Genomic DNA, 23,410 nt, shown 5'->3' on the forward strand with positions numbered 1-23,410 from the left:
AAAAAAAAAACAAAACAAAACAAAAAAAACCGCAGCTCTAGTTTGAGGACCAGAGAAGATGCTCCCGTCTGAGCCTGTGGGATGGGGCTGCTCTAATAGCACACATGTATCTCCCACGTGCCAATGAGGCCGAAGCTACAACCACCCACGCAAGTCAGCTCTGCTCAGCCCTGTCTTTGGAACCTCGTCCCCATCACGTCACCGGAGCCTCATCCTCTGTGTGCACACACCAATATCTGTTTGTCTTAGTTTTAGCTTTGTTGCTGGGCTAAAGGGCAACTCCAGGGAGGAAGGGTTTATATTAGCTTATAGGCGCAGGTCACAGCCCCTCCGTGTGAAGAGCTGCAGACAGATGGCCATTTACACTCAGCTCACTGTGTCCTTTCCACTCAGTGCTGGGCCCAGCCTATGAAACCGCACATGTCACCTTTAGAGAAGGCCTTTCCTTTCCAGACCAAGTCCTCATTAAGATGCCCCTCCAAGCCGGGCGTGGTGGTGCCCGCCTTTAATCCCAGCACTCGGGAGGCAGAGGCAGGCGGATCCCTGTGAGTTCGAGGCCAGCCTGGTCTACAAAGCGAGTCCAGGACAGCCAAGGCTACACAGAGAGATCCTGTCTTGAAAAACCCAAAAAAAAAAAAAAAATGCCCCTCCAAGGTAATTCCAGGTTATGTCAAGTCGATAACTAAAACGAGAGTTTGGTCCCAGCGGAAGGCAAAAAAACAGATTCTCCAAGTCATCCTCTGACCTTTCCATACATGCCATGGCACATCTGCATGTGCACACACAAAATAAAGACGTAAGAAAAAGAAGAATCTTGTAAAACTAGCCATCCGACATGTCCATGTGTGTAGAGTTACGCACGTGAATGTGTGCATGTGCATGTGCAAGCCAGAAGTCAAACTCAGGGACTGTTCCTCAGGAACCACCCATCTTGTTTCTTTGAGCCAGGATCTCTCACCTGGAGCTTGCTTGATGAGGCTCCCAAGGGGAGGTGGCAGGGGTAGTGGGGTGGAGGGCACTGCACACATGCTTGCATAGGAGGCTGGTCAGCAGGCCCCAGGAATCCATCTCTGTTCCACACCCAGCACTAGGATTACAGACAGTGCTGTCTTACTGGGTGCAGGGGATCGAACTCGGGTCCCCATGCCTGCTCCCACCCAGGACTGCTTGACTTCCCTCCAAACCAGATCTCTCACAGTGACGAGACTGGAAAAGCATCTACTTCTGGGACCTGACATTTGGGTGAAAAGAAAGTATGGGGCCGAGCAGCTCAGCCACAGGAAAGGCTCCGCCAAACCATGTGGCTGATGCTGAGGCAGGCTCCTCAACCCTCCAGCCAAAAGAAGCCTGCTCATCCTGAGGTTTGGAGACGTGGGCCAGAACAAACAGCCTGCAGGCAGGCGGGAAGAAAGCATTGCCACACCTGACTGTGGCACACACAGTTCAGCTACTCAACTGCAGGCCTCTAAAAGCTGAAGTCTGCGCCCTGGTGAGGGCGGGTGATGGTGGGGGCAGAAGGGACGAATCTCCTGAGGAAAAACTGACCACATTGCCCAAGCCCACCACACAGCTGTGTTTAGAAATCTATCCTATGAAAACCACAGAGAATTTGCCTAATTTTAGCTATTTAAAAAAAATAATATTAATAAAAAGGTTCCCAGAATCAACATTTGACATAGAAAAACATGGGACTACATAATATCCAAAAGATAAGACACTGGTTTAAGAAACCAACCTGAGCCAGGCTTGGTGGCATATGCCTTTTATCCCAGCACTCGGGAGGCAGAGGCAGGCGGATTGCTGTGAGTTCGAGGCCAGCCTGATCAACAAAGCAAGTCTAGGACAGCCAAGGCTACACAGAGAAACCCTGTCTTGAAAAAGGCAAAAAAGAAAAAAAAAAGAAAAGAAAGAAACCAATCTGAAAACTAGACTCATTTCAAACAACTTGGAAGGTAGACTGATGCAGGGCAGGTCTTCACAACCAGAAACTGAAAGGCCAATCCTAGGCACACAAATTTGTTGAGTAAAATAGGTTTAAATAAAGTATCTGGGAGCTGGGAGGCAGCTCAACAAGTAGAGTGTTTCCCACACAACTGTGAGGACCTGAGTTCAGATCCCCAGCACCAACATTAAAAAACAACAACAAAACCAAAAATGGTCAGGTTGGATGGCACAGCGGTAATGCCAGGGAGATGGAACTACCTGGGGCTCACAGGCAGCCAGCCTAGCTGAGTCAGCTAGGTGCAGTGAGCGACCCTGTCTCAAGATCATAGTAAACAGTAAATAAGAAAGACACCTGAAGTCCTCTGGCCTCTACACACCCGCACACATAAGCACATGCACACACACGCATACACACACACACACAAACACACACACGCTCACGCGCACACGCACGTACACACACATGGACATAAAAGATTCAATACTGTGGCTGGAGAGATGGCTCAGTGGTTAAGAGCACTGTCCACTCTTCCAGAGGTCCTGAGTTCAATTCCCAGCCACCACATGGTTGCTCACAACCATCTATAATGTGACCTAATGCCCTCTTTTAGTCTTTAAGTTTACATGCAAATAGAACATTGTGTACATAATAATAAATAAATAAATAAAATCTATTTTTAAAAAAGACTCATTACTAAGGGTTCTAAGATCTACTGGAGCAATCCTCAGACACAGAACAAAATGCAAATAGTCTGAGGGATACATATTACCCAGGGTGTGTGTGTGTGTGTGTGTGTGTGTGTGTGTGTGTGTGTGTGTGTGTGTAGAGAGAGGAGGGGGGGGGAGAGACAGAGACAGAGACAATACAGAGACAGAAAGAGAGAGACAGAGAGAATATGTTTATTATAAGTTAAATCTTCATTTTATTGAGACAAGATGTCACCATGTAACACTGGCTGACCTGATGCTATGTAGACCAGGCTAGCCTGATACTTCATATGTACAGCAGGCTGACCTTAAACTTGAAGTGATCCTCCTGCCTCTGCTTTGCAAGTGCTGGCATTTCAGAAGTACAGATGATCACTACTCAATCACCAGGCTTCTTTCTTTAGAGAGGGAGGGCTGTAAGCAAGACCCAGCTGTATATTTATTTGACTTCATAAAAGTTAAAAAAAAAAAAAAAAAGTCCAAAGCCAGCATTTCAATTTAACCACACTGGTTTAGTGAACATACAAGTTTCCGTTCTGCTGTAAGACATAGGTTAAGACAACACAAATTGATCATCTACAGCTCTGAGCAGGACTAGTTCTTTGTGAAGGCAGAGAAACTAGCTTCCTTGACACTTCCAGCTTTCACAAACTGCCTGCATCCCTTGTCTTGTGGCCTCTCCTTCAAAATACCAACAAAATACCATAAGCGCCCCCCTCTCTCTACCCCCTCCCGTCCCTAAGAACCCTTGTGATTATATCAGACCTAGCTCCATCATCCAGGATCATTGCCCTATCTTATCTTTCACATGACCTGCAAAGAGCCTTCCCCCACGTAGAGCAATACATTCAAAGGTTCCAGGGCTTAAAGTGTGGGCATCTTCTGGGAGAGGGCTTTACAGGTTTACTGCTATGAGCCAAACAGCATCATATTGGGTAATACATCAAGCGATGTGGTACATGTCGAACTCCCCTACACCTCCTGACATCCCACAGGTGGGCATCACAACATCCCACTGGAACAATAAATCCACAGTCAGACTCTTCCTAAGCCACAGAGGCCAGACTTACAGGCAGCCAATCAAAGTGCTAACACTTTCCTTTTCTTCCTGCACACTAGGGATTAGATCTAGAACCTCATGGATGCTAGGCCAAGTGCTCAACTACTGACCTATCTATCCCAGCCACTCCCCTCCCCCCCCCCACCCTTCATACTATTTATTTTGGGTGCATACTTGTGGCGTGCAGGCATGCCCTGGTCCACAAGTAGAGGTCAGAGGGCAACCTGGGGAAGCTGGTTCTCTCCTCCCATCACGTGGGTCCCAGGGACCGAACTCTTGCTGTCAGGCTTGACCGCAGTCCCTTGGCTTGACCGCGAGTCATCTTGGCCAGCCCAAAGCTGTGACACTTTTTTTAAAACACTTTTTAAAAACATTTTATTTTGAGAAATGGCCTTGCAACGTCACCCAGACTGACTTTGCATTTACTGTGTCTTTCTTTTTTCTTGTTGTGTTCTGTTTTGAGGAGAAGAATGGTCTCATCATGTAGCCCAGGCTACCACAGGAACTGCCTATGGAAGGCTGGGCGGTGGTGGCGCACGCCTTTAGTCCCAGCACTTGGGAGGCAGGGGCAGGGGGATCTCCGCGAGTTCGAGGCCAGCCTGGACTACAGAGGGAGTTCTAGGACAGCCAGACCTGTTACACAGAGAAACCCTGTTTTGTAAAACCAAAACAAAACAAAACAAAACACACAAAAAAACAAAACAAAACAAAACAACAACAACAACAAAGAATTCCCTATGGAGTTAATCAAGAACTCCTAATCCTCCTGCCTCTGTCTCCCAAGAGCTCTGAATTCACTTTTGTAGCTCAGGCAGATCTTGAACCTGCAACCCTCTTACCTCATGCTCCTGAAGAGCTGAGGCAGCAGGGGAGAGAACACAGAGAACGCAGTGCCCTCAGGCATAGCCGAAACCTTGCTCTACAGCCTGGAACATCTGCCACCTTCTTTACCGCCTTATCTTTAATCTCATACTCAGTATTTAAATTTGTTTATAATTATGCAGCTAAACAGCACAAAATGAAAAGGAACACATCTTGAGTATATTATAAAAGATAGCATTTGTTTAAAAAAAAACCACACATTTAGATCTTACATTAAAAAAAAAAAGCCACAATACAAACTAGGAAGGATTTGGGCATCTTGATACACTTCTCCCAGATGGGAGACTTACTTAGTGGATGTTCTCACCCACCTGTAGTTGTTTTGGGTTTTTTGTTTGTTTTTTGGTTTGGTTTGATTTTTTTTGTTTGTTTAGGGTTTTTTCTTTTTTTCTTTTTTCTTTTATTTATTTATTTATTTTGGTTTTTCAAGACAAGGTTTCTCTGTGTAGCCTTGGCTGTCCTGTACTCACTTTGTAAACCAGGCTGGATTCAAACTCACAGTCATCCACCTGCCTCTGCCTCCTGAGTGCTGGGATTAAGGCATGGCTGCCTGGCTTGGTTTTTTTGTTTTGTTTTGTTTTTTTAAGGAGCAAGCCAGTAAGCAAGTGTTTTATTTAGAAGCTTGTGTCTATATTCACCAAAGATATTGACTTATAATTTTCTTTTTTTAATTGAGTCTTTTCTGATTTTGGTATCAGAGCAATACTGGCATCACAAAAGGAATCTGGGGGAGTTTCTAATCTATTTTGCAGTATTTGATGCTAGTTCTTCTTTAAAGGTCTGGCACAATTCTGCACTGAACCCATCTGGCCTGGGCTTTTTAAACTGGGTGATTTTTTTTTTTAATGACAAACTTTATTTAGTTCATAATTTTTGGATATCTGAAACTGCATTTCCAAAATTTACATTAGATACGTGCAAGTCTCTCTTATCTATAATAAAATCTATTTTTCAAGTTGAGATTATAATCGCATCATTTCCCTACTCCCTTTCCTCTCTCCAAACCCTCCCATGAACTCTTTCTTACTCTCTTTCAAATCATGGCCTCTTTTTCCACCACTTGTTGCTGTGTGTGTGTGTGTGTGTGTGTGTGTGTGTGTGTGTTTATGTGTGTGTGTTCCTAAATATAACCTTCTCAGTCTATATAATTTTCTAAGTATGTATCTGTTTTCAGGGCTGACTGATTGATATTGGATGACCAATCAATGTGCTCTTCCTTAGGGCAGTCTATTTCTCTCATGCTTAGCATTCATTAAGTACTTTGTAGGTTTTTGTGTATGGTTAAGGTCTTGTGGGCTTTTCCCTGTCGATTTTGGCATGTCTATTGGGGTCGTCTTTTTTCTTTCTTTTTTAGCTTTTTTTTTTTTTTTTTTTTTTTTTTTTTTGGTTTTTGAGACAGGGTTTCTCTATGTAGCCTCGGCTGTCCTGGTCTCGCTTTGTAGACCAGGCTGGCCTCGAACTCACAGCAATCCGCCTGCCTCTGCCTCCCGAGTGCTGGGATTAAAGGCGTGCGCCACCACGCCCAGCTCCATTTTAAAAATTTTTTTATATATACATTTATATTATTACACATATATACAATAAACTACTTATAGCAAGAAGAACCATGACACAATCAGGAATTATATAAATGTTACATTCTTAGTGTTTTGGCTATTTGTATTTGACAGCCTTGAAGAAAACATCTTTCCTATTTTGGTGTGTCTGAAGTTCTGAGTGTAAATCAATCTCCATCACATGTTATTATCTGCTTAAAATATCTATCTAGTAGCCAGGCGTGGTGGCACACACCTTTAATCCCAGCACTCAGGAGGCAGAGGCAGGCGGATGACTGTGAGTTCGAGGCCAACCTGGTCTACAAAGCAAGTCCAGGACAGCCAAGGCTACACAGAGAAACCTGTCTCAAAAAACAAAAAACAAAAAAAAATCTATCTAGATCTAAAAGCATTTTAACCTGTAAACAACTAAGCTTCATTGTGAAACTAAGCTACCTGGTCTTCAACTCTATCGGAGACTTGAGAAGGAATAAACTTGATCAGTTGTAGTTTTTAAATACCTCTACTGAAGAATCTTGAAACTTCTCTACATAGGGCAATGGGGGTTATGGAGAGGGGGGGAGAGGGAGGGGGAAGAGGGAGGGGGAGGGGAGGGTGGGGCGGGGCCTTGGCTCAGCTCACTTAGGGATGATAAAACCAAGTAGAGGGACCAATCTGAGCTCACTTCACAGCAAACCCTCAGGACATCGCATCTGGTACTTCTTTCTACCTCAGGGACACTGAGCCCTCTCCACGTGCTCCATCTGGATGACTCTCCAGGGGTGAGGCTGGCAGCAGGCCAGGCTGCAGATGCTGCCGAGAGGCTGGTGGGAAGGCACTGCGCCCACCCTCCCCCCCCCCTCCTCTCTGGGAGATGGAGAGCCGGCTAGCCCCCCTTCCTCCCACTCAGGCAATGTTGATACTTTCTTTTCTACAGATTACTAAGTTCCCATTTTGTTTTTTTCTCAGCACATGAAAACTTCACTGGAGCACTTAACCACCGCCCCGCCCCCCCTAAAATGCACACCCACCCATGACCACCAACTCAACTTAGAAGTGCAAGCTGCAGCTCCCTGGTTCTTCTCACTGGTGCACAAGGCGTGCACTGAACTGACGCCACCTGGAGGTGTTTGCAGACCCATCCACAGCCTGTGCATACCTCTCCAGTAAGTCCAGAACAGCCCAGGCTTCCCCAGCCTGTGGAAGGAAGGAGGCAAGGAGCCAGGCTGCCCGTCAGCACACAGCCTCACATCCTGGGCCTACACTGGCAGGGCCCTCCATTTGGCCACAGAACAACAGGAGGCAGACCCCACCCACATGAGCAAGCTACACCTGGGGCCTTCTCCATGGCTCATGCACTGGCACCTGCTGATGACCTGGTATTTCGGGCACCTGTGTGAGATCCACCCTGTTAAGAACCTTCCATCTGGGTGCTGGGCGTGGTAGCGCATGCCTTTAATCCCAGCACTTGGAAGGCAGAGTCAGGTGGATCACTGTGAGTTCAAGGCCAACCTGTTTTACAAAGTGAGTCCAGGATAGCCAAGGCTACACAGAGAAACCCTGTCTCGAAAAACCAAAAAAAAAAAAAGGGGGGGGGGGAGACGGCTCAGCGGTCAAGAGCACTGCCTGCTCTTCCAGAGGTCATGAGTTCAATTCCCAGCAACCACATGGTGGCTGACAACCATCTGTAATGTGGTCTGATGTCCTCTTCTGGCATGCAGGGGTACATACAAATGTAGCACTCATATACAATAAAGCTATAGCAGAAGAAGAAGAAGAAGAAGAAGAAGAAGAAGAAGAAGAAGAAGAAGAAGAAGAAGAAGAAGAAGAAGAAGAAGAAGTTGTTTCCATCTGGTCCTGCTACAAGTATCCACAAATTAAGTCCCATGACACCTTGGGAACGAATATGCTCTACTGTCACCCTGTCACCCTGTCTTATCAATAAGAAAACTGAGTACCCAGAAGCCACGTATGGCGGCACATGCCTATAATCTCAGCATCAAAGTGGTAGGGGCAAAAGACTCCCTACAAGTTTAGGGCCACCATGAACTGTAAAGCAAAACCATATTTGAGAAAGGAAAGTAAGAAAAAGAGAAAGGAAAAAAGGGAGGGAGAGAAGAAGGTGGGGGTTGGGGGGAGAGGCCAATACAGGAGGAGCCCACTGCGCAGCTGAAGAGCAGATAGCTCTGAGTTGCTGTGTATCTCTCAAACCCAGCTACTGATATATTCAAGGACAAGCCTGGAGGATCAGGGGTACATGCACGTCCTTTTCCTGTTTGATTTAAGAGAAGATAACTGATGGGGGTTGGCCTCTCCCCTCTAAGCAGTCTCCTTCCTCCCAAGCCCACAGTCCAGAATGAGGCCTGGCCCTGAGGCCCAGCGCTGCCCACGAGCAGGGCATCCAGTTTTGTTCACAGTGGCACAGTGCTCTGTTGTCTCTAGGCTGCAGCCCATGGTCACTTCCAAGATAGACAGACAGGTGGTGGGGACAAGTTCTCTCCAAAAGGATTCACCAAAGGGTACCCTTTGGAGCTGGGGAGATGGCTCTGTCATAACAGGCTTGCTGCATAAGTGTGAGGACCCAAGCTCAATGCTTGGTACCTTCATAGAAATGCCTGTGTCCTGGCACGCACTTGTAATTCCAGCACTGAGCCAGGGACGGCCCCTGGAGCTCACTGACTGACCAGCCAGCCTGGCCTATGTGGCAAGCTCCAAGCCCTGGAGTTCTTTGGGTCTTTAGGTCATCACTGTCCTGTTTTGTCCATACGCCTAGACACAAGGAGCAGGCAGTGTGACCCAGACCACATCCTCTTCAAGTGTATGCTGAACAACAACAAAAGCAACCATCACTTAGGATAGAAAAGAGTCGTCAGACATCAAGGCAAAACAAGTTCCCACAGACAGCATAATTCAGGGCACCCATCACCAAAAACAAAAACGCCAATTACATCCTCTGCCCAGCTGTTCCAGTGCAGAAGAGGTACCCCAGAGCGGACACAGCAGGTACAAAAAGGAGGATTATTCTAGAAGATTATTCTAGCTCAGGACACTACCTCCCAGGTCCCCCCTGCAGGTCCGTTTCCTGTATGTCTGAAATAATAACAACATGAACGTAACTTGAGGAGGAAAAGGGTTATTTGGCTTACATATCCAGAATCACAGTCTGCTGAGGAAAAGTCAAGGCAGGAAACTCAAGCAGGCCAGGAGACCGGAGGCAGGAGCTGATGCGGATGCCATGGAGGGGTGCTGCTTACTGGCTTGCTCCTCATGGCGTGTTCAGCCCACTTTCCTATAGTGCCTGGGTCCCAGGTGGCGACTCTATGCATAATGGGCTGGGTCCACCCGCATCAATCACTAATTAAGAAAATGCTTGCTTAAGCCTGGACAGAATGGGATGATATCTATGCATCAGAAGAAGTCAGTGGCACCCTGACCTCAGCTGTGATGAGCATGGTTCTGGACATTGCCACATGCTCTTGGGGTTAAGAGGAGGCAAAGCCCCCATAGCTGTAAACCAGTCACTGCCCTAGGTGTCCGGACTAGGTCCCTCCTTACCAGGCTGGGTTGTCATGCCTACTGCAATGTCAGCTTGACAAGACTCAGAAACAAACCTCCTGACAGTCTATGAGGGGGTTTCTAGACTGAGTCAACTAAGGCGAGAAGATCTATCCTTAATGTGGGTGGCACCATCCCGTGGGCTGGGGTCCCAGACAGAATACACAAGAGAGAGCAAGCTGAGCACCAGCATCCGTCTCTCTCCACTTCCTAATTAGCGATGCTATATGACCAGCTCCCGTCTGCATCCTTAAACTACGAGCCAAGATAAATTCTTCCTGTTTTAAGTTGCTTCGTGTCAGGTATTTTGTCATAGCAACGAGAGAGAGAAAGCAAAACAAAACTGTGGTGGTTTAAATAAGAATGGCCTCAGCCGGGTATGGTGACACACACCTTTAATCCCAGCACTCAGGAGGCAGAGGCAGGCGGATCTCTGTGAGTTCAAGGACAACAGCCTGGTCTACAAAGCGAGTCCAGGACAGGCAAGGCTACACAGAGAGACCCTGTCTTGAAAAACAAAAAACAAAAAAACAAAACAAAACAAACAAAAAAAAAGAATGGCCTCCATAGGCTCATATATTTGCCTGCTTAGTCTCGAGGGAGTGGAACTCTTTGAAAGGATTAGCAGGATTAGGGGGTGTGGCCATGTTGGAGGAAGTGTGTCACTAGAGGGTGGGCTTTGAGGTTTTCAAAAGCCTCCACCTGGCCCAGGGTTTCTCTCTTTCTCTTTCCGTCATCCCAAGTAGGTAAGATGTAGCGCTCACCTACGTCTCCAAGACCATGCCTGTCATGCCTGCCACACCTGCTGCCACGTTCCCCATCAGCATAGTGGACTAACCCCCTAAAACTGTAAGGAAGCCCCCCAATCAAATGCTTCCTTTTATAAGAGTTGCCTTGGTCATGGTGTCTCTTCACAGCAACAGAACAGTGGCTAAAACAATAAGTAATACATCTATCCAAAAGTCACACCCCATTTGCTAAGGACCCCAAAATTGCACATCCATTTATAACCTTCATATATGCCTATTCCCTCCAGACCCCACAGGACCAGCAGATCCCTGCTGCCAAAAGGCCCTTAAAGGGACCCTGGGGCGGAGTGTCATCACTCTCCACAACAGAAGGCTAGAAGTGGCACTGACTGTCCCCAGCCAGTTCTGAGACCCATTCCTCCTTCCAAGGCGTCCAAAGGAGCCTCTTGTCTAAGGTCTTCACGTTGAAGGCTTTTCTGTTTCTCCACAGACACCCCCTCCATCGCGAGCAGGAACAACCGATCACAACCCATTCAAAGTTGCAACCCCAGTTCCATCACTCTCTTATAAAATCTGTCCTTCTGTCCAGCAAAAGTACCCAGACAGTATCTACTTCAACGTCCCAGGAAAGCAGAAGCAGAGACTGAGGCTACAGGAATCTGAGGAGGAGCCTAGGCAGGGTTTATCAGATGCTGTGGGGTGGGAGAGGCCCTCCGATGAGACTCCTCATCCCTCACTCCTGGCCTTAGCATGGACAGTGGCAACCAATACTGTCCCATCTACAGATAAAGAGATGGAGCTGGACATGGTGGCGCACGCCTTTAATCCCAGCACTCAGGGAGGCAGAAGCAGGAGGATCGCTGTGAGTTTGAGGCCAGCCTGGTCTACAAAGTGAGTCCAGGGCAGCCAAGGCTACACAGAGAAACCCTGTCTCAAAAAAAAACAAAAACAAAAACAAAAACAAAAACAAAAAGCCAAGAAGGATTCCAGCTGAGCATAGTGGTGCACATCTCTAATCCCAGCACTTGGGGGGCAGAGACATGAAATGGCCACAAAAGCAGCATTTGTGGCAACAGAAAGTAAATTCAGGGCTGTGGGAGAGTCAGCTGGAGGCAATCAGAGGAAGGGGGTCAGTGGGATGGAGCCACTCACTGAAAATGCTCCAGGATCGACCATTGTGATGCTAACACATTTTTAAAGACACTAAGCACTGGGTTGCCCCTTTGCATATGCGAGTGGACGTCAGTGACTGCTGCAGTCTTCCTCCACTGCTGTCCACCCTCACTGAACCTGCACCTCACTGGTTGGTGTTAGACTCACTGACCGGTAAGCCCCAACGACCTTCCTGTCTTCCTCGACAGCTCCAAAATTACAGGTCTATGCTGGCTTTTATGTCGCTCGGCATCATATTCATTTCCCTCCCCATCGCTCCAGGGGGGCCTGGCTGTCCTGGAATTCTCTATGTAGAGGAGGCTGACCTCGAACTCACAGAGATTCCCCTGCCTCTGCCTCTCAAGTGCTGGTTTAGGATTCTCTTGAGCCCGTAATCCTTCAATCCTCCTTGCCTCAGCCTCCAGAGGCTAGGATTACTGGCTTGAGTTACCACACCCGGCTTTGCATTGTCTCTTTAAATCACGAACTGTAAGTATGTGAAACCAATTTTGTTTCAACAAAATCATGACTTTTTAAGAAGACTGGCAAAAAAAAAAAAAAAAAATTGTTGCAGCCAGTGACAAATGGTCTGAGAACAACACAACATGTCCCAGTTTGGGTTAAACTGTTACGGTGAGGCCAAGCCCATGAAAGCTGGAGGCAGATCAATCCGTGCTGATAAGGAGCCGGCCCCAGGTGAAAAGAAACCTGGAGCAGAAGGCAGTAGTTCCTATTTGCATACAAAAAAAAAAAACTAAAAACTAAAATAAACTGCTAATTAGCTTCTGCCCTCCACCTTCCTCAACCCAGAGTCCCCTGGGGAAGAGAAACCACCTCCATCAGATTGTCCTGTGGCCCTTTCTCTGGGACATTTGCTTGATTGCTAAAGGGTGTATGTAGGAGGGCCCAGCCCACTGTGGGCGGTGTCATCCCTAGGCAAGCTAGCTGAGCAAGCCAGAGATAGCAAGCCAGATCATGTTCTTCCATGGTGTCTTTTCCTTTCTGCTTTGAGGTCCTGCCTTGGCTTTCATCGAGGATGGGCTGTAACCTGTAAACTGAAATAAATCTTTTCCTCCCTTATGTGCTGTTGGTCATAGTGTGTCTTACAGCAACAGAGAACAAGCTAGGATAGGGCTTATGTAGGATATGGGTGAAGGGTCAGAGGTGAAAGAGGTAAGTTAATGCCTCCACTTCTAAGAGTACTTTATTTATTTTGTTTGGGGTTTTTTGTTTGTTTGTTTGTTTTTCAAGACAGGGTTTCTCTGTGTAGCCTTGGCTGTCCTGGACTCACTTTGTAGACCAGGCTGGCCTCAAACTCACAGAGATCCATCTGCCTCTGCCTCCCAAGTGCTGGGATTAAAGGCGTGCACCACCATGCCCGGCTTGGGTACTTTATTTTTTAGACAAGCTCTCACTATGTACGCCTTGAATTTACAATCCTCCGCGTCAGCCCTGTGCACACTGCTATTTCAAAAGGGCATTCTAGTTTTTCAATGAAAAGCTATTCAGGGGGGCTGCCAAGATGGCTTAGTGGATAAATTCACTCGCCACTGACCCTGATGGTTTAAGTTGATCCCTAGGACCCACGTGGTTAAAAAAAAAAAAGAGAGAAGAGAGAGGGAGAGAATCAAGTCCTGTAAGTACTCCTGTGGAGTTCACATGAGTGCCATGACACGCATACACACACAAATAAAGAAATTACCATGTTTAAAAAAAAATCTTGTTTGCTGTGAGTTCGAGGTCAGCCTGGTCTACAAATGAGTCCAGGACAGCCAAGGCTACCCAGAGAAACCCTGTCTCGAGAAAAAAATAAAAAACAAACAAACAAACAAACAAAACAGCACTCAGGAGGCAGAGGCAGGCGGATCGCTATGAGTTTGAGGCCAGCCTGGTCTACAAAGTGAGTCCAGGACAGTCAAGGCTGCACAGAGAAACCCTGTCTTGGAAAAAAAAAAATCTTGTGACCTGTTCAATAGGGACTTGGGGACATAGCTCATTTGGTAGAATGCTTGCCTAGCAAGCACAAGCCCTGAGTCTCCATCCTTGGCATATCATTTAAAAACAACAACAACAACAAAACCAGCATTGTGGTGCACACCTGTCATCCCAGCACTAAAGCTAAAAGCAAGAAGATCACAAGTTGAAAGTGATCCTCAGCTACATTCCAAGTTCTGGGCTGGCTTGGGCTACATAAGACCCTCCTAAAACAAGAGGGACTGGCAAGATGCTTGCTACGAAACCTGATCCCCTGAGTTCTGTCCCCAGAACCCACACATAAGAGAGAGCCAACTCCCACAAGTGCACTTGTCCCCTGGCCCTCATACAAATGCTATGAGCAAGCACACATCCACACAAAAGTGAATAAATAAATAGATACATAAATAATGCTTAAACAAACAAACTCATCCTAATTAATAAGAAATAAAATTAAAGCTCGCCTCTGCAGCTAAAAATTTCTTAAGTGCCCTGGCTCTGTTTGTTACAAACAATCTCCTCAGAAAGTCCAGGTACTGAGCCAAAAGCCCAGTGTAAGGTGACAAGGAAAGGCACGGCCCCCTGGACCAGAATTTCATCTGAAGGCTGCAAAACATTCAGTGATTTTTTTTTCCCCCTTGTGCCTTTAGACACCAAAATAAAAGCCTCTTAGATAAATAAATAGATAAATAAATAAAATCTATTGATCATCAGGCATTTGGCTACCAAGCTCCCAGCCTTCCCAGGCCCCAGCCACTGAACCCTTGAGAAGCCAGACAGCTTCAAGACTATGCGAACCAGATGGCCCTGCTGCTGTTTCAATATCATGGGCAAGTTGACCAACTGGGGTTGCTGTCATTTCACAAGAACTTCCCTGGATCAACTTCCCCCACCTGTTCTCAACCCCACCCCACCCACACCCACACAAAGTGGAAACTATTTTTGTCTTTAAAAGAACGGGACCAAACCAACATGACAGATGTGACAAAATAAAGGCGGGAAGGCAGAACAGGTGCTACCTCAGTGGGCAGAGCAGATGGACCTCGCCGCGCCGCCCCGCCCTGTCCCGCAAGTACTTACTGAAGCCTTCGATCTTGTCTGCAGTCTTGCTCCATGCCACCTGCCGTGTCTCCATGATCACCTGTACCGTCCTCCGCTCAGGGGTGGACTTGCGGGCGTTGAATACGGTCATCACCGTCCCTAGCTCCAGGGCCCTTTTGATCTGACTCTTCTCATATTCCGGAAGGGTGTCCACGTTGACCATGGTGGTCATTGTCAGCCACTCCAGCGAGAAGGAAGAAGCAGGAGAAATACGGAGACTGCAAAGGGGTGGGCAGGACAAAAGAGTGAACTGGCTTTACTTAACTGAGGAAGGTGAGAGTGAATGGGGTGTCACTATCAGGAGCCAAGACCCTGTTTCATGCCCATCAGGCTGAGTGATATGTGAAGATTCTAGCGCCGAGAGCCCTTGGCCACTTAGAGCACAGAGGCGGAAGGGACAGGTTTAAATGAAGGCTGGGTGGAGAGCGACCGCTGGCCCCCATGACCCCACCGCTACACCGGCTTTGAATAACCAAATCACCATAGCTTGGTGGGTGTCCCCGCTTCTTGTCCAGATTTGAATAACCAAAGCAGTTCAGGCAGGCCGGTCACTTCCTGTCCCCAACATCATATCTTACCTGCCTGAACCTCACCATCCATCTATATAACAAAATGGGAGCACTGGGTCCTCTGCATAACAATGAGGCTACAGGGCAGAAAGTGTCCAGGCCTGGCACGGCTGCCACCAACAAATCCTGCCGAGAGCAGCCTCTCCATACCTCTAATTCTATTCCATCCCTTCTCGAGGGGGAAAGTTCTGGTCATTCCTAAGCCCAAAGGGGAACCTGCAGCCTCCTGCCTTCAGCGATGGGGAGCATCCAAGTGTCTCAGGAGCCACACACTCCAGCAGACAGTTGGTACTTAAGACAGTAAGAATGCCAATCAATCATTGTCTGAATTTTTTTTCTTCTTTTTGGTTTTTTGAGACAGGGTTCCTCTGTGTAATAACCCGAGGCTGTCCTGGACTCGCTTTATAGACCAGGCTGGCCTCAAACTCACAGTGATCTGCCTCCGCCTCTGCCTCCCAAATGCTGGGATTAAAGGTGTGCGCCACCACGCCTGGCTGAATTTTCTTATACCCCAAAAGCAACCAGCAAATTCAGAACCCAAACATTTGTCCCTCTTCCTGGCTTCTCCAAGGAGCTTTCTCCTGGGCCCTGAATCTGGCCCTGAGCCCCGCAACTCTCAGCCCAGTGGCTGGCAGCATCTTAGAACACAATCCAAGTCCATCTGCCATTCTTCAGCCCAAAGCCCAATAGCCCCTTAAGCCTGCAAGACAGGGCACCAGGTGCACCTGTACCAAGAGGTGCTAGAGGCACCACGCATGCCCTTTGGACCTCATTTCCAGGCATGCAAAGGAGGTAATATTACCTACCTCATAAAGATTTTGTACATACTAAACGAGATAGCCTATCACCTCAGACCCTTAAAACAAGCACAGCAGCCAGCTGTGGTTGTTGCATGCCCTAGCACGTGGAAGTGGGGTACAGGGGTATCAACTCAGGTTTCAACTACACAGTAAGTTAGAGACTACCCTGGGCTACACAAGAAAATATCTCCAAATAAACAAACCAACAAAATGTAGAGGGAGAAAGACTTGCGCAGAGAGATGGTCCAGCAGAGGCTGAGCACACATTGCTATTGGCAGGGCATGAGGGTTCAGTCCCCACGCCCATGTCAGGCAGCTTACAACCACTACACTCCAGCTCCAGGGGTCTGATGGCCTCTCCTGACCTTCAAAGGCATCAGGAACACACATGATACTAATACATACATGCAGGAAATACTCATATACATTTTAAAAAAACTTTTTGGGGAAAAAAATCAACTAAGGGGGACTGGAGAGATGGCTCAGAGGTTAAGAGCACTGACTGCTCTTCCAGAGGTCCTGAGTTCAATTCGCAGCAACCATGTGGTGGTGGCTCACAACCAGCCGTAATGTGATCTGATGCCTTCTTCTGGTCTGCAGATGTGCATGCATGCAGAACACTATATACATAATAATAAATAAATAAATCTTTTTTTAAAAATCAACTAAGGGGCTGGAGAGACAGCTCAGCAGTTAAGAGCACTACTTGCCCTTCCAGAGGGCTCAGGTTCAATTCCTGGCACCCACACGGCAGCTCACAACTGTTCTTTAACTACAGTTCCAGGGGATCTGACAAACTCACACAGACATATGCAAAAGCAAAAACACCAATGTAGGGCTGGAGAGATGGCTCAGAGGTTAAGAGCACTGTCTGATCTTTCAAAGGTCCTGAGTTCAATTCTCAGCAACCACATGGTGGCTCACAACCATCTACAATGAGATCTGGTGCCTTCTTCTGGCACACACATTGGCAGAATACTGTATAAATAAAAAGTAAATAATTAAATCTTTTTAAAACACCAATGTACATAAATAAATAATATAGTTAATTATATTGTATATAATTACATGTAATAATATATAATAAATACTAATAAATATCTTTTTTTTAATCAACTCAGTGGAACTGCATAACCTCAGCTTGTCCTGCCAGGTCCAACAGTTGTCACTCCCTATCCACCAAGGTTACCAAGCAGCACTACAGAGCTATCCTCAGGCCAAAGAACAGGAAGTGAAAGGCAGGTCCTGAAGCAGAAGGTTAGGGTCTCCAACCTACTCAGTCTCTAAGCAAATTGTTCTGGACCTCAACCCTCTCACTTGCAAAAGGAGGACAAAGGACCCTGGGGTGTGGATGATATGATTTCAGGAACTAGGAGCTGACTGATGAATGCTAGCCCAGGGTTTATCAATCCATCAGGCAGGTGGCCCACTCTCTGAATATCAATCCCATTTGGAAGGGAACTAGGATGCAAATGCCACTAGCATGGAGAGGCTCAAACCTTGCCCTTTGCTCCATCCTTCATCAACACATGTCACAAAGCCCAAGGTCCCTTAGTGGGAGTGCTGGCCATGGGATGTCACTCTCACCACCTGTTCCTTGGCTTTTGCTTGGAAAACAGGCCTGAAAACACCAGTGCAGAGTCAGGTGTAATGCCACCCCGTGGAGAAGTAAGAAAAGCCCAGTTTTAGTCAGGGGTGTGTCTAGGGGGCCTAAAGGGCTCCAAGAAACCATCTGAGGGAGGAAGGCTTCTGAATTCAATCTTGTAAAAAGATGAGAGGGCTAGGGGTGTGGCTCAGTGGGTAGAGAGTGCTTGCCGAGCTTTGGTCCTTAGCACCGTATAAACAATTTAGGCATGGTGGCCTAAGTCTATAAGCCCAACCTGAGGGAAGTGGGGACCAAGAAGATCAGAAGTTTCAGTCACCCACAGTTAAGGTCACCTTGAGCTATACTAGACCCTATTGAAGTAAATAAGAGACACAAATGGGCATGGTAGCATCCACCTGTAATCTCAGCACTTGGGAAGCTGAGGCAAGAGGGTTGCTAAGAGTTCAAACCCAGCCTGAGCTACAGAGTGAGACTCTGGTGGAGGAACAGTCTCTTTGTCTAGGAAACAGGCTTCCACACAGGCCAGGATGCAAGCTCACAAGGTACATACATGCTGAGTTCTCGTGTATCCTCGGAAGCTACCCAACACACTGCTTATACGGACACTATCAGTTAGCCAGGCTAGCCACTGGGGGTCGGAAAGGGGAATTTTCAGGCTATCTCATTATTTTGGAAAGGAAAAAGAAAAAAAAAAAAACAGAAACAAAGTGTGAGCTGCTAGGCCCCCTGGAAGTGGCTGTTAATATAGCCCCTCACTAGACATCACACCGGTTTACCCCCGCAGGCACCTCACTGACCAATGCCTGAGAAATAACGCTGGGGATATAGTTCAGGGGTAGAACAGTCCTGAGTTCAATTCCAAGCACTGGGAAGACGGAGGAAAAAGCCTAAGGTTTTACAAATCAAAATCAGCCGGGCATTGTGGTGCACACCTTTAATCCCAGAACCTGGGAGGCAGAGGCAGAAGAATCGCTGTGAGTTCAAGGCCAGCCTGGTCTACAAAAAGAGTTCAGGACAGCCAGGGCTACACAGAGAAACCTTGTCTCAAAAAACCAAAAAATAAAATAAAATAATAATAATAATAAAATTTACAAAACTAAAAACCTACCCAGAAAGGGGGAAATTACATACAAGGTCACACATGCAGATGGCAAAGAGGGGGAAACTACATACAAGGTCACTTATGGAGGTGGCAGGACACAAAACCTAAGGGCAGCCACTTGAGTCTGATCCTTCACCGCCTGCTTTCTGGAATTCAGAATTCTGGCAGAATGTGGCCACATACTAACAAGACTGGCTGACCCTTTGAAGAGTTGGCAGGGGACTGGCTTGTCCAAGGTCACTCCAAGTAGACGAACCAGGACTTGAAGGGGGTCCCCCAGCACTGCACAGCTCTGCGCTGTACCAAATGCTCCAGGAAGGCATCCCCTCGGTTCCAACTGCTGGGTGCCCAAGAAAGGTGCCACCCATTCCGACACACACACACACACACACACACAGCAAGACAAAAGCCTAGATCCCAAGCACTGAAGCAACACCACACTGGAAACACTACCTCAGGCAGCGCCCCACCTCAGGCAGCGCCCCACCTCAGGCAATACCCCACTTCAAGCAGCGCCCCACCTCAGGCAGTGCCCCACCTCAGGCAGAGCCCCAAGCCTCAACACCCAACACAAGGAGGTCTCCAGCTGACGGTGAACCCACATCAGGGCCCTGGCCACCAGGATAACTCCCTCTTTGTTTCTGTTTTATTCTTTCCACAATAATGAAACAGCCTGGAGAATCCCTCCGTACCCCAACCCCCTCACCTCACCCCACCCCCCACCAGCCCCCCTTCCCCACCCATTTCTATGAGTAAACCAATCAGCTCATGTTGTCACCACAAACATGGCTGGGGGCGGGGGGGGGGGGGCAGTGAGAAGAAATTTCATTTTCACATTTCTATGTCCCTCACACTTTGAAACCAACTTCTCACACACAAGAACCCCAAAAAAGGAACAGGGACTACCAGTCTCTTGAACACACTCTTGCACATTTGGATCTGTACTGGACTTCAGCCAAAAACCCAAGACAGACTCGGGAGGCAGAGGCAGGCAGAGCACTGTGAGTTCGAGGCCAGCCTGGTCTACAAAGCAAGTCCATGACAAGCCAAGGCTACACAGAGAAACCCTGTTTTGAAAAAACAAAAAAGGAAGCAAAACAAAAAACCCAAGAAGGAATTCAATTAGACTTTGTCCCATATGAACTCTTGAATATTGCTTATCCTTCCTACCGTACCAGGGCTACTGGGGTTCATCTTACACCCATCCTAGGACATGGAGGTAAGATGGGGCGTGGGGATGGGGGAAGCCAAGTTCCAACCCAAGATCCAAGCAATGCCCACCTCTACAAGTAGAAGCAAAAACAGGTTTGACTTTTTTTTTTTTTTTAAGGGCACCATTAAGCATCTTCTGAAGTATACATATGTAAATGTTTTGATCCAGCAAGCACACATATACAGAGAGAGACATCCACGAAGGTGCTTGTACAACCAGAAACCCGGAAACACTTTGACTCCTCATCTGGGGGGAGGGGTTTGCAGGGGGGGTGTCCCCCTACGTAAATAATGGAAAAAAGCTCAGGCCAAGAGTATTGGCACACACCAGCATTCCAGCAATTGGGAGGTAGAAGCAGGAAGATAGAAAGTTCGAGGCCAACCTGAACTACATAATGAGACCCTGCCTCAAAAAGAATAAAACATTTTAAACGTATAGGAGCTATGGAAAAGAATGAATTTACAAATTATTATAAGCAATTTGATCTTGGGAGATTCGTGAGCTATTCTGATAAAAAGAAACTTATAAACCAACGAGTTAAAATATAAATGTTAGCTGGGTACAATGGTACACCCAGCACTCAGGGAGGCAGAGGCAGGCTGTGTGTGTTTGAGACCAGCCTGGTCTACAAAGTGAGTCCAGGACACCCAAGGCTATGCAGAGAAAACCTGTCTTGAAAAACACCAAAATAATAATAATAATAATAATAATGATGATGATGATGATGATGATGATGATGTTACATATAAAAAGCTTTAAGAATTACAAAAGTTGTTTGTAAATTCAGAGTGGTCACTGGGAGAGTCTGGGAGGAGGCACCATGGACCAGTCCACTTTATGTTAATTGAAACAGAAAAGCCCTTATTTGGGGCAGGGAAGGGAGGGGGGTTGCCTGTTTTTAAAATTAAATGTTTGCAGAAGTTTTCACACCAACTCCACCCAGGAGGTGCAAAGGGGTTCTTCACGGGGTCCCCGCTGAGGCTTGTACCCCATGCGCCCCCTCGCCTTGCCTGGAAGGCTGCAGAACCCGGTAATTTTAAGTCTTTATAAAATCCTCAACCAAAATCCCCCGGGGGCTGCTATACTGCTGCTCACAACTGTGCAAACTGGGTAACAGCCTAGGGCCAGCCCGACACCAACATCCTGTAAGTGTCCATAGAAGCAAAAGTAGGGGTCATGACCTGTGCCCACCAGGAAGAACCTTTGCCACCAGGGCAGGAATTGCTGGGCACCTCTTTCATTCCCCGGAAAAAGAGCTCTGGGCTAGTACACAACCCAACCCGAGAGAGTAACCCGGACTCAAGAGGTACTCCTCGCTGTGTGCTGTGTCACAGAAATGGAACTGAAATTCAAATTTAGGTCTCAAAGAGGAGGCCACCTGTTTTCAGGGCTTATCGCCCCCTCACCCTACCAGCCTCTCACTAGTTCCACATCAGGGCACCGAAAGGGCCCGCCCCAAATTCTCCAGGCATCAACCTCCGGGGTCCGTATGCAACTCACCTTTCCCTCGAATTCTGGTTCCCCGCTGGGCAAAAGACCCCCTCTGAGATTCCGTCCAAACTGAACAAACAAACTAACTAACAAAACACGTTTCTGAGTATAACTGCGGGAGGGGCGGGTCCCAGGAATCAACTCCGTGTGGAGAACAGGCTGCTCCGCCCCAAGCCTGGAGCCACCTGAGTACTAATGGGAAGTACCGTCTCAAGTTCAAAATCAGGGGTCTGGGCTGTCACGCAAGCAGGGACCCTCAGCCTCAGGAGCCTGAAGACAGACAGTTCAGCTACCCCGGTGCGCGCGGAGCAGAGTTTCTCATTCAAAACCTAGTTGGCCACCGGAGCCACGCCGAAGAGGTGGCGCCAGCCCCTGGGGAGGAAGTGGCCGGCGGCTGGGCCGGGCCCCGCCGTCCCTAAGCAGGGTTCCCCAGGGCACACAAGGCCACCTGCCAGGATCAGGCCACACAGCCCTGCCCCTGTTCGCTGTGCTCCGCCACAGTTCCCACCCGACGAGGTACCAGCTCTCCGATCGCCCCCACGCCCCCGCAGGCACACAGGTCCCTGGGCTAGCGACCTATCCCTCCGGGCCACTCACCTGGCCGTGCCCCCAGAGCGCAGCCACCCGCCCAATTCCTGGGCCTGCCAGTCACGGGTGGAGGCTCAGGGGTCCCTTGAACAGCAGCCGCCAGGGGCACAGGCTGTCGGGCAGTGAACGTCTTGCTCAGCAGGGCTCCAACTTCTGCTTTGGAGGCGGCCGCACCACGTGACTCCTCCGGGCCGCCCCCCTCAACGCGCCGCCCTGTCCCAAGGCGGGTCCCGACCCGCCAGATCACCCCAAGAGCCCTGGCCTGGAGCCACGCCTATGCCCGCCCGGGGGAAACTGAGGCAGCCCCGGTACTACCTGCAGGGAAGCGATCACTTAGCCAGGTGAACAAAAATTTCCCAAGAGCATCAGCGTTTGTAGAGGTCCATACCTTTAATCCCAACACTAGGAAGACAGAGGCAGAATGAGTCAGTTCAAGGCCAGCCAAGGCTATATGGTGAGACCTTGTCTCCAATTTTTTTTAATATTATTTTTTAAATTGTGGGGAGGTGGGGGTTATATTTGGTCTGTGAATCCAGATGGCCAGGGAGGCCAAAGAGAGCTGGATCCCCAGGAGTTGGAGTCACAGGTTGTTGTGAGCCACCATATGTGGGTGCTAGGAACTGAACTATTGTTCTCTGCAGGAGTAATAAATGCTTTGAACTGCTAAACCATTTCTCTCCAGTCCTCCAGACAACCCCTCCCTGCCACACATACACACATACACACCATTAAGATTTAGTTTCTGCTGGGTGTAGTAATGAATGCCTTTAATCCCAGTACTCAGGAAGGAGAGGCAGATGAATCTCCGAGTCCGAGGCCAGCCTGGTCTACAAAGGGAGTTCCAGGGCAGCCAGAGCCACACAGAGAAACCCTGTCTTGAAAAATCAAAAGGGAGGGAAAAAAAAAAAGACTTAGTTTCATGTAGCCCAGGCTAGCCTCAAACTTCTAGCAGGGTAGCCTCTAACTCCCCGGAACTGGGGCTACAGGTATCCACCACCACTTCCTGATCGCACTGTGCTAACGATTAGACCCTGGGCTTCTTGCATGCTCATGCTAGGTAAGCACTTTACCAGCAGAGCACCTCCCCAGCCTCAGGCTTGGATTTCAGTCAGACCTTCCCTTCGTCTTCCTTAGGACTAAAGCCAGCCTTAGAGCCACCTTGTGGCTGCCCCTGTACTTTGGTTTCACTCCGGAGTTGCTCAATGACAACAGTTCTTGATTTAGGAATGTTGAGCAGGTCCCACAGTGGCCCCTTACTTTGGACGATCAGTGGCTTTGTTCTTGTCATCAACCACCATGCTGTGAGCATCCATCACTACAGAGACAGGATCTCTACGTGGTCCTGGCTATCTTGGAGCTGGATATGTAGACCAGGCTGGCC

General features: G+C 48.1%; 1 protein-coding gene across 3 annotated transcripts in view; it reads right to left on the minus strand.

The window, feature by feature from the left end:
* Nucleotides 1-22,203, minus strand: part of PLCG2 (phospholipase C gamma 2) — a 135,076-nt gene extending 112,873 nt beyond the window's left edge. Inside the window, exons 1-2 of one of the 3 annotated variants that reach the window (XR_014774077.1) lie at nt 22,039-22,203; nt 14,640-14,878 (exon numbers count right to left, since the gene is read on the minus strand). Coding sequence is in view for 2 of the 3 variants with exons in the window: in XM_084755245.1 (XP_084611371.1) it covers nt 14,640-14,832 (193 nt within the window). In the remaining variant the exon portion in view is untranslated. Of the gene's footprint in view, nt 1-14,639; nt 14,879-21,450; nt 21,645-22,038 lie in introns of those variants that run through there. The other 2 variants (XM_084755245.1, XM_084755246.1) reach the window with 2 other exon arrangements.
* Nucleotides 22,204-23,410: the final 1,207 nt, after the last annotated feature.

This window comes from Acomys minous, assembly GCF_964271855.1.
Source record: "Acomys minous genome assembly, chromosome: 14".
Taxonomy (NCBI): domain Eukaryota; kingdom Metazoa; phylum Chordata; class Mammalia; order Rodentia; family Muridae; genus Acomys; species Acomys minous.